General features: G+C 44.8%; 1 protein-coding gene across 1 annotated transcript in view; it reads left to right on the top strand.

The window, feature by feature from the left end:
- The window catches only part of BLOC1S6 (biogenesis of lysosomal organelles complex 1 subunit 6), a 56,614-nt gene that overhangs the window by 7,755 nt on the left and 36,665 nt on the right, over positions 1–12,194 (top strand). Inside the window, exon 2 of the mRNA XM_082254051.1 lies at positions 1,207–1,345. Coding sequence (XP_082110177.1) covers positions 1,207–1,345 — 139 coding nt within the window. The remainder of the gene's footprint in view (positions 1–1,206; positions 1,346–12,194) is intronic.

The raw sequence follows: 12,194 nt of genomic DNA, 5'->3' as shown, positions 1-12,194 counted from the left end.
GTCTCCGCTGGTAGACAGGAAAACAGGTAATATTCCAAATAGGCAGGTACAGCATGCAACAATCCAGGTAGCGTTATACCATCCTTCCCTCCCAAGGACTAGATGACACATAGGCTGGGAGTCAACAACACTTTTATTCACAGGCTTTTAGTATTTATGGGATTCCCCATGCAAGGGGCTTCCCCACAGACATTCCAGGGGCTGTACAGCAGCGGACCACATGGGGGACTGAATATTTGTACCTTGAAACAGGCAGTCTCTCAATACACACCCCCTGCGGAGAGATGTCTCCAGTCCAGACCATTGTCTGTGTCATGAATCCACACAATTAGACACAGAAACAGGAGGGGGGGGTGGGGGAAGAAGGGCTGTAGCATTACATTACAAACACTTGGTTCTTAAAGGTATACACATGCAATAAACATAATGCCTACACGAAGGACAATATACAGTGGCTGTATTTGCCACACAGGTTATAAAAAGGTAAACGCGTTTCACACTGCTGAACAAGCATGACTTTACATGTGAAACGCGTCTACCTTTTTTTATCCTGTATTGACTGTCCGTTGGTTTAATAAAGAAGCATCGTTATATGTGTTGGAGTGCGGCCAGTTTCGTTGGTATTTTCAAGTTTGGCGGTGGTGAGCACCCACAGTTATTTGGATCCTTCAGCGTGAGCGGTGTGTGCACCTGTTGTTATTTAATCACAGCACAGAGCATACGCAGCTCAGTGTCCATTACTGCTGACAGGCAGGGGGAAGCATTCAGGACAGAATAGACCAATAGGGACCAATAGGTTCCCTTTTGTCATTAAAAACCCTGCCTGTCAGCCTTTTTATTATTATTTTTTATTCATATTTATTTATTTATTCAAATTATTTAAATCTGCTTGAAAGGCAAACTCAAGTTTTCAGGCTCTGTGAAATGTATGACACAGCAGTGCCCACTCACAGCGTATAGAGAATATATGTCATAGAAATTGAGAAAGTAAATGTGTGGGATCTTCACAAGATCATTCAGAGTAATAGGAGTGGGCTAGAGATAATTGAAATCCAATGTGGTAATGACTATATGATTTTATATTGTGGACATAGATCCGCTTTAAATGTAAGCAGTATAATTACCTGAATGTGACCAATCCGCCTCCTATGATTAACATGCTGCAAGTTATTTATTCTTTTCTTCTATTACTTGAATATCCTTTAGGGCCAAGTAATGACACAATCGACGAAGGATTGCCAGACGACCAGCTTGATGTAAAGTCTGTGGAGCAACTCAGTGAAGGACTTCTAGCTCATTACTTACCCAATCTTCAGAATTCGAAGCTTGCCTTACAGGAACTCACGTATGTAGAAAGCATGCGATTGTCAACAGAGGTCACACTCCTGTCCCCTTTTAGGCCTCATTCACACTGGCCATTTAGCCGTGATGCATGGGGTCTGGCGTTTCAGTGGGAGTGGAAGGTACAGGTGCAATGCCCAGCTCCACCGCTGGCAGCTTTTAAAACTCTATGAGAAACTGACAAGTGCTGCAGTTGGATGGTGCACCAGGCAGTACCAACATTTAGGACAGTATGCCACTAAAGATGAATGGCCAAAATGCTAGCAGTTTGCATTCCATGCATTCATTCCTAGGCATATACTGCCCTAAACCTTAGTACCACTAAATGCACCATCTAGCTGCAGCAGCTGTCAGCCTTTCATAGAGTTTGGGGCTGAAAAGTGCACCTGTACCTTCCAACCGCTGCTAATTGACGGAATCTCTTGCACTGGGACTAAATGCTCAGTGTGTATAAGACTCAGTTTACATTGGTGCGATGTGGGAACCCTGCATATCCACTGTGGGTTCCCACATCGCACCTGACTCGCAGGCAGTTCACACTGCCATATGCAACCCGCTGGGAGTGTCAATACAAAGTTAATGACACCCTAAGATCAGTTTGCATATCGCAGTGCAAACTGTCAATTCAGACAGGAATCGGATCACATGGATGTTAACAGCCATGCGATCGATCCGATTTTGGTGCGGACCAAAAAAGGGTGCTGCTCCTGTTTGATCTGAATGCGAATCAAATTCAGCCATACAATATGTATGGCTAAATTTGATTTGCACAGCCATGCGCTGGGAATCACATGCAATGTTTGCCATCGCTACAGTGTGAACTGGCCCTAACACCCTAATGTTTTATTACTATATATAAAACACATCTCCTTTACCCTTCTTATAGAAATGATGCCACGCAGTGAGTATGGGATAATGCACAACTACTGTGGTTCTTTGGTGTGCCTTATTATTCCTTTGTAAGGTTTTCTGTTGCTGTTATTTTATCCTTTATTTGGTGCTATTCATTTTTTCTTGTTTTTTTTTTTTTGGTTGAAGTTTTGCTTAAAGTGATACTAAAAACACACCGTTTAATTTACATTGTCCCTTCTCTTTCTCTTTGTAGATAATGGCACTGTAATTATTTTAATTAAAAAACATCTAAGTACATTTTCATTATACAGCTGTCACATGATCCAGATCATTGCCTGCCTGTCTGCAGGGAAACATAAGCAGGAGGAGCTTCTAGTCCTCTGCTGCTGGTCACATGTTAAAAAAAAAAAAACAGCTTTTGGAATACAGAGTAAAAATACATAATTTAATGAGAAGAACCGCCCAAGCTATTTTGGCTGTACTTCTCCTATGGATCACGGGAGTGCAGTTAGTTCTGCACTCCTGTGACCTGTTTTTAGCAGACAGCAGGCCAAACCCGCTGTCAGCTGACGTCACAGAGCGGTCCAGACTCGGGCAAGATCACAATATTAAAATCGGGATCCGCCCACATGCCTGGACCAGCACCCGGCTCAGCCTCTTAGCGAGCTGTTGAGTGCCTGAGCCGGCCGCTCCTGCCCCCTCCACAGCCCAGTGTTCCAGTGAGCGGGGGGGGGGGGGTTAAGAGAAGTCAGCAGCTCTCTGCTCAGGGAGCCCTGAGAACTGAGCGATCGGTAGTGTTAGATTGCCCGGTTCTCAGTGTTAAAGCCAGCGGGGGACAGATGCAGCATCCTCCACCTAGGTAAGTATGATTGGGTAAAAAAAAAACTCCATACTTCTCTTTTAATATCAATAAACTGTTGGTTTTAAATTGGCATACAAATATATATTTGAAATCAATTCTTTTATTATTTTGGCAATAACATGGTGTGGGCGGACTTTTGCCAGTCACAGGCTGTGTCGCACCCCTCAAGCCTGTGTCTTAGAATAACTGGGAGATGAAGCCACCATCAACCTACATGTAATACTCCTCCCCCGTGTTTAGCTGGTTAGTGGGCATGGAAGAGGAGGGAGTGGGCTGTCATTTACCACTGTGTATACGCCCACATGTGTGACTCTATAGTCACATGGGCTGCTCAGATGTGATAGGGAGGAAATGATCAGTATAGAAACTCACTGAAAACTGAGCATGTGCAGAGTTGCCACCACAGCTTCAAAATCCCTAGCTGTATTGGGCACATGAACAGAAGGTGAAGATAGAGAGCAGCAGGATCAGCCAGGTTTTTATGCAGTATACAGAAAACTAATCTCATAGTGACTTAATGAGTATGAACTAGGGATAGACCGATATATTGGTCACAACGTATCGGTATCAGCCGATATGGGCCGCTACAGCTTTTTGTACATTTAAAGTTTTGAAAAATAAAGACGATTTTTGACACAAATCTGGTACTGAACATGTTCATTTTTGTTTAATGCTTAATGGCTGGCTTGCTGGCACCCTGTGGTGGCTGGCTGTCTTGCACCATGTGGTGGGCGGCTGGCTGGCACCTTGTGGTGGGTGGGTGGCTGGCACAGGGGCTGTGGGTGACTGGCTGGTACAGGGCCTGTGGGCAGCTGGCTTGTACAGTGCCTGTGGCTGGCTTGTACAGTGCCTGTGGCTGGCTGGTACAGGGCCTGTGGCTGGCTGTCTGGCACCCTGTCTGTTGCGTGGCTGCCTGTCTGGCACCCTGTGGTAGGTGGCTGGCTGGCACAGGGGCTGTGGGTGGCTGGCTGGTACAGGGCCTGTGGGTGGCTGGCTGGCTGGTACAGTGCCTATGGCTGGCAGGTACAGGGCCTGTGGATGGCTGGCAGGTACAGGGCCTGTGGGTGGCTGGCAGGTACAGGGCCTGTGGGTGGCTGGCAGGTACAGGGCCTGTGGGTGGCTGGCAGGTACAGGGCCTGTGGGTGGCTGGATGGCTCACTGGAACAGTGCCTGTGGCTGACTGGCTGGTACAAGGCCTGTGGGTGTGGGTGGCTGGCTGGCACCGGGCTTCTGTGGGTGGGTGTATGGCTGTGATACACTCCCGCGAGACTAGTCCTGACTCCAGACGAGGCTGTCCAAGGTGAGGGAGGCGGCCTAAGAAGGCAGGATGACATCACAAAAATATCGGCCAGTTCTGATATATCAGCCTTGACGATAATCAGTCGATCCCTAGTATGAACAGCATGTAATACACCATTTATTGATAGTTTTGTATGATGTGGGTTTAGTGACACTTCAAAGTAGAACTAAAGGCAAAACTTTTTTTTTCATTTTGGATAGAGCGGAAGGGAGGGTTATGAGTAAAACCCCTGTCAGGTTTGTTTTCGCCATCTGTGTCCCATTGGGGAGATTTCCCTTCACTTCCTGTCCCATAGCCAAACAGGAAGTGATCGGAAATACCTGCAAATTAAGGGAATTTCTTTGGGGACCCCCAGGTCACCAGAACTAGTGTCCCCATTGGAAGATTTCCCCTTTATTACTTTTTTGGGGAGAACCCTAAATTTGGAGTTTTTCTTTTCTTTTCACTTTTAATAATAATGGTAAACAGGACTAATAGAGAGGGTGAATCTCCTTAAGAGGGACACGGACCACAGTAAGAACCTGACAGGTGTTCTAATCCCTCTCCCCTCTATCCAAAACTAAAAAAAAGTTTTGCCTTTATTATTATTATTATTATTATTATACAGGATTTATAAAGCGCCAACAGTTTGCGCAGCGCAGCAGCCTTTAGTTATACTTTAAGTATCTATGTATGAATATGAAGGATGAAAGATATTTAATGGTAAGGTAATAAAATATGAAATGGGGATCATCACTTCCCCTTTGCACGCCCTGCAAAATTATTGGTTGTTCCGGAGTTCCCCTTCTTTTCCCTAATGAAGGGAATTACCAGTTAGATATGTTAAAGATTGCACTGTGATTGAGCATCCTATAATAAATCACCTAAATGACCAAGGAAGATTGGTGCAGTAAAGTTTTGGTGTAGCAAAAGTTCAGATTGAACAACCTTTTTCATTTTAGTTCCCCGGAGAAGAAGGCCTCCTGAGGAGAAAGCATTTATCCTCTGTGTATGGGGACTCTGACGTTCAGCGGCGGGTACAGGTGTGCCATCTAGCCCAGCTGCTGGCAGCTTGTCAAAGAGAGGCTGACCGCTGCTGTGGCTGGACAGGGCTGAATAGTGCACATAGCTATATGAACGTTTATTAGTATGCACCCGGGGGGGGGGTCAAATGGGCTGAATGCAAGAAGTCTGTGTTCTGAGCATTTTTCCCTTTGTGCATACTACCCTAAACATTTGTACAGCTAGACTGCAAGCAGCGGGTCTAGACAGGACACCTGCACTCACCACCTGCAGCTAAATGCGGGAGCCAAATGCAGCAGGGCTATATGCATAGTGTTCATGGGGTCAAACTGTTCTTGAGCCTCTAATGACAATTGTTGCAAGACAAGCCTGCATACTTGCCAACTGTCCCTTTTTTCCTGGGACAGTCCCTGCAAATAGGAGCCTGTCCCAGATAATTTATATTGTCCCTGGAAGCGCCTGTTATGGGGCTGCCCATAAATGTTATGCAGAAGTAGTGCAGCTGAATGGGAGACTTATTCCAAATCTGCTACTGTGGCCTTAAGTTTGAAATTCCTTTTTTAATTTCCTGTAATTCTCTCTATATTGAGTAGACTCTATAATCTGATAAGTAGGCGAGATTAATTATGCAGAGTGGGCGGAGCTTTGGGGAAGTTGGTGTGGTAAGTAATTGATAGCTGCGCTGCAAAGTGCCCCTGGAAATTGTTTTTAAATGTTGGCAACTATGAGCCTGCTGTATTTAAAAGTCCATGTATCGTTATTAATAACTCTGGACAGCCTAGTTTAGGGATCGGGGATTTTTTATGAAAAATTTTATTTAACCACTTAAGGACCACACCTATTTCTGACACTTGTTTAAAAGTTAAAATCAGTATTTTTTTGCTAGAAAATTACTTAGAATCCACAAACATTATATATTTTTTTTTAGCAGAGACCCTAGAGAATAAAATGAAGATTGTTGCAATACTTTATGTCGCACCATATTTGCGCAGCGGTCTTACAAACGCAGTTTTCTTGGACAAAATACACTTTTTTTAAATTAAAAAGAAAACCGTAACCTTTGCCCAATTCTTTTCTATAATGTGAAAGATAATGTTGCGCCAAGTAAATTGTTACCCAACATGTCATGCTTCAAAATTGCGCACACTTGTGGAATAGCGACAAACATTGGTACTTAAAAATCTCCATAGCTGACGATTTAAAAATGTCTACAGGTTACCAGTTCAGAGTTACAGAGAAGGTCTGGGGCTAGAATTATTTCTCTCGCTCCAACGATCGCAGTGATACCTCGCATGTGTGGTTTGAACACCGTTTACATATGTGGGCACATCTTGGGTATACGTTCGCTTCTGCGTGCGAGCTCGGAGGGACGGGGCGCTTTAAATGTTTTTTTTTCCTTATTTATTTTACCTTTTTGTTTTTTATTTTTACACTGTCCCTTTTAAGTGTTGGTTCACACTAGGGCGACACGACTTCAGGTGACTAATGCCATCGCCCGTGCACCGCGACTTCGGCACGGCTTGGAACGACTTCACATAATGGAAGTCAATGCAAGTCGCTCCGACTTTGCAAAAAAAAGGTGCAGGAACCTTTTTCTAAGTCGGAGCGACTTGAGTCGCTCCTATTCGAACGGTTCCAATTGCACAGCACGGTCCGCTACTTGTGAAAAGTCGGAACCGTGTGAACCGGCACTAAAAAAAAAAAATGTTTTGATTACTTTTTATTCCTATTACAAGGAATGTACACATCCCTTGTAATAGAAATAAGCAGGACAGGTCCTCTGTAATGTGACATCTGGGGTAGAGATGCACCGAAATGAAATTCTTGGCCGAAGCCGAATAATAATGAAATGCTTGGCCGAAGGCCGAATACCGAACGCGGTGTTTCGCATTTTTTCCATTTATTTTGCCAATTTTTTCACCATTACAATAATTAAATGGTAAAAATTTGCTTTTTACTATTTTGTGTTGCTTTTCAGATAAATAAATCAAATAACAAAAATACAATTTCAAAATATTTATTTAACACTGAACATTTTTGAACATTCCAGCAAATATTATACAAACAAAGCACAATATAACTTAAAATAAATAAATTAGTAAAAAAAAAAAAAAATTTCTGCCATCTTTGAAGCCCTTTTCTTGATTAGCCTACCTTAGGCCTATAACTGACTGCTGAAAGAATGTAACTCTGTATGTCTACAACAACAAATGTGCATTGAATAGTGCAAAAACTGTGGATGAACCCAAAACAAATGAATAACTGTCCTAGACATAAGCCTACTTAGCCTACTTCTTCAGGAAAAGTGGCAGGTTCTTCTTTATGAAAAGTAGTTTCTCTGCTTTCTCACATGAAAGTCGGTTCCTCTTCTCATCGATGACATGAGATGCAGCACTAAACAGTCTCTCACTGTCGGTGCTTGTGCATGGAGCAGACAAGTACCTGCAGAAATCAGAATAGTTGAAAATTTTATTGCAGCGTTCTGACAGTTGCTCATTTCAAAACGAACAATGTCTCCCATACAAGTAGCCTACCTGCGTGCCATCTGCGCCAAGTCGGGAAAGCGGCCTTGATTGGTCCTCCAAAATTCGAGAGGGTTATTGCTCCTGGGGATGGGGACTTCTGAGAGATACCCATCTAACTGTTGAGCGGTCAAGCTTGTCCTCGGTCTTGCAAATGGGTTATTCTCTTGGAGGATCTCATCGAACATGTCAGACAGCGAGACTGTGCGTGGCTCATCTGTAGTACGAGCCCGTTTACTCTCTGCGCTGTTTTCATCTCCTGCGCTGTGCATCACCTGACCGTCTCCATCACCTAGCGGCTTTCCCAAATCCAACTCGGCCTGGATCATTTCTCGTGTGCGCATCTTTTTCCCCACATCCAAGTAATGATCTTTATATCGTGGATCAAGCACAGTCGCGATGCAGTACAGGGGTTCTGAGTCCGCCTGACTAAATCGTGTGCTGACAGCTTCTAAGAGCGCACTTTTAGTTGTTTTCACTCCGTGGTCTGTTTCAGCCTCTTTGTTTAAAAGACGCTTTAATGCTGCAAGTAAGGGTATGACGTCTGCCACAGATGCATCAGATGAGCTTATCTCTTTTGTTATCTGCTCAAAGGGGGCGAGAAGAGAGAGAACGTTCTCAATTAACACCCACTGGTGTGCGGTGAATGTCGCGGGCAGGTCATGATCTGCTATGTATGTAGCCAAGACTCGCTTTTGCGTAAAAAGGCTTTCCAGCATATAATATGTACTGTTCCACCTTGTGCTCACATCTTGTTGGAAACGTTTTTGTGGCATTCCGAACTGTTCTTGGATAGATTGTAGGCGCGCATAGGCAAGCGGTGAATGTTTAAAATGGCCAACAATTTTCCTGCCTATCGCTATCACATCTGCTATACTGCGCTGACTCAACAATCCCTCGTTGACCGCCAGTTGAATTGTGTGTGCCATACACCGTATGCCTTTCAGATTGCTATCTTCCATGGCTTTAGCCATATTTCTTGCGTTGTCACTGACTACCGCATGCACTTTAGATCGGTCGATACGCCAAGTGTCAAACATGTTGGCGAACGCCTCGGATATGGCAACAGCTGTATGGGACCCTCTAAACTCTTGTGAGTGAAGCACAATCTTTTGTAGCTTGAAATCTGTGTCGATCCACTGCGCAGGTAAACTCAGCATACTAGTGGGGCTCACATCCGAGCTCCAAATATCAGTCGTGAAGCTGAGGGCTGCAATATCTGTGGCCAAAAGCTCATGGACGTTAGTTGAAACGACGTTATACATCTCAGGTAAGCACACGTCTGAGAAATGCCGTCTACTAGGGATGGTGTAACGGGGCTCAATATGGTCTATAAGCCTGCGAAATCCAACATCCTCTACAACAGAGAATGGTTGATCATCCAATGCGATGAATTCCATTATCCTTGTAGTAATACCTTTAGCTTTGGCACTGTCATTGGCAAACTTTTTTGCCTTTTCTAAGAAGTCAGCCACAGATGGAGTGGGTGTCCTAGGACTGGGAGCTACTTTTCTTTTCGCTGCTGCTGTTGCCGTAGCCGCCGTGTCTTTCTCGTACTCTGCATGATGTTCGTGGTGTCTTGATTTTAAGTGATAGATTAAACTTGAAGTGCTGTACGTTTTTGCAAATGCACCCCCTCTGGACAATTCAGCAGAACAATGTCTGCAAACGGCCGTTTTTGCCTCTTTCTCTGACACTTTAAAGTGCTTCCACACTGCTGACATGTTTGCTGCATAAAGCGTGCGCCTCTCACTCTACGCGGGTTATTTGATTGCGTCATTAAAAACTTAATTGTTCGGCAAAATTTATTCGGCCTATTTACTTATTCCGAAAGTGCTTTTTTGGCTATTTTCGGCCGAATAATTTCGGTTGCCGAACATTCGGTGCATCACTAATCTGGGGTCAAACAGACCTCACATCTCACATCTACACTTCAAAGCAAAAAAAAAAAAAAAATTGGCCGTTGGGCAGGAGCGACGTATGACATTGCTTAGGTCTTCCAAAAAATAAAGGAACAGAGCGCACACCGCCCTAGTGTAACACCATTTATTTGAAGGTAATAGAAGCCATAAAAACAGGTACTCACAAACAGATAGGAAGTCATGCATGGAAATAAATATTCCCCGATGATGTTTACAGGGCTCTCTCCTCCTAGCCTCGGCGGCTCAGCTGTTCGTCCTGCACTAGTCAGTGAGTATCGTACGGCTAAGCCAACCGCCTCGGATTACTCAAGGAGACTCGATGTGGTAAGCCTGCGCACGGTCCAGCCGCCGCCGCACACCCTCCAAGAGCCGGATGCTATAGCCGCTCAGAGAAACTGACAATGCGGTTAAGCAGAGGGAGACTCCACGATCGGGACCCAGAGCATGAATTGCATGGGGTTGCTAAGGACAACGTTTCGGAGGCGTAGCCTCCTTCTTCAGATCTCAATCAACTAGGGCGGTGTGTGCTCTGTTCCTTTATTTTTTGTACAGCTGCTTTGCCTCATATCCCATGGAGGGTTAGGAGAGCTGCCACGCTTCATTCATGTGTTTCACCACAGGCCATATTACAAGATTTCCCAGCTTGAGAATCAATCTCCAGGATCTGCGCAGGGACTGGTAATGTGTGTTTTCTCTGTGCTCAGGTCTTCCAAGGCTGTAGAATCGAGCGAGGGCCATCTTGTCCCCACTCAACTTCCTGCACAGCACCTCAGATTACCGGATCATTTTACCCGCTACCGACGGCTCCGGTAAACGGGGAAAACGACCGGGATGGTGGACACCTTCCCGCTGCCCATAAAAGTGATCCCACGGCGAATCTGCTGCTGGGACCACTTTTATGTTAATGAGAACCACCGACCATGTAGAGAAATACCGGGGTATGGCAGCTATCTGTTGCCATACCCCTGGATTTAACATCAAAATAGCAACGTTATTACACGGTGGGTGGTCCAGAAGTGGTTAAAGCAGTATTAAACCCACAAGCAAATTTTTATACAAAAAGGCGCATTTGCTTGTTTATAATTTGACCAGCTACCCCATCTGGTGAGTCAGTTTGGGGGATACGGTGGAAGGATCACGTTGGGTGTTTTGCACGTTTTTTTCACAGAAGAAATTGTACCACATGATAGATACTTTTTTGCATTTTTTAATATTCACTTGGGAGTTTAAGGAAGATTGAATATTGTCTTTAAAAAAAAAAAAAAACATTTATTTTGAAAATAATTTTTTATTTTCATTTTTATGTGGTTTTTGAAGTTACACATGTATAAGGGCTCTTTCACACGGTCCGCCTCCGTAGGCGGATCCGTGTTGCTCAGCGGGGATCGATCCGCGATCCCCGCTGAGCCGGCGGATTACAGCTCCGTCTCTGCTTGCAGTGCGGAGAAGAGGGAGGTGTTGCAGCCCCCGCTGCTCTCTATGGGGAATCGGATGAGAGCGGACCGGGTTTCCATCCGTCCAGATTTCACAGACAGGATCGGATACGGGTGGCAGCGGATGTCAGCGGAGGTGTCTCCGCTGACATCCGATGCCCCATAGAGCTGCGTGGAGGATCCGATCAGATCCGCCTAAAAAACTGACAGGCGGATCTGATCGGACCGCCCGTGTGAAAGAGCCCTAAGATAAATTTACTGATGAATTGATTAGGCATTTTTATATACATATATTTTTATTTGCTCTGATTGCACCACACAGATATTTTTTTAATTTCACATTTTTGCACTAGCACTTTTTGACGAATTGATTAGGTATTGTTTGTGTGTATGTGTATACATATATTCGGGATCGACCGATATCGGTTTTTCGTTGCCGGTACCGATATTTTGGCCATCACATATCGATATGGGCCGATATTTTGTACATCCTATGTCAGGGTCCAAGTCTTCTCCTCCTCCAACCATTAGGTGTTGATGCTCATGTAAGGGTAAAATGATGTCACATATGTTATTGAATATGCCACTCACATATGTACAAATTAAAGATATAAGCAATTCCACATTAGCAGATCTGCTGGCAGATCGGTATCTCTCACCCACTTGCCGTAAGTGATACTGCTCCGTTCGGCATCCACTCAATATTGCTCTGTCTCTCACCCGCTCCATCTCGGCATGTGACCTCCGAGATCGTATGCCAGATAAAGCGGTATCACCTGGGTGTCGCTTACAGCAAGTGGATGAGAGACGGATCGGGTGGGTGGGTGAGTGGTAGATGGAACGGGTGAGAGACAGAGCAGTATTGAGTGGATGCCGAACGGAGCGGTATCACTCGGGTATCATTTACGACAAGTGGGTCAGAGATACCGATCTGCCAGCAGATCTGCTAATGTGGAATTG

The sequence above is a fragment of the Pelophylax lessonae genome, assembly GCF_965119305.1.
Source record: "Pelophylax lessonae genome assembly, chromosome: 4".
Taxonomy (NCBI): Eukaryota; Metazoa; Chordata; class Amphibia; order Anura; family Ranidae; genus Pelophylax; species Pelophylax lessonae.
The sequence above is the reverse complement of the archived record's forward strand: the minus strand, read 5'-3'. Positions and strand labels throughout refer to the sequence as shown.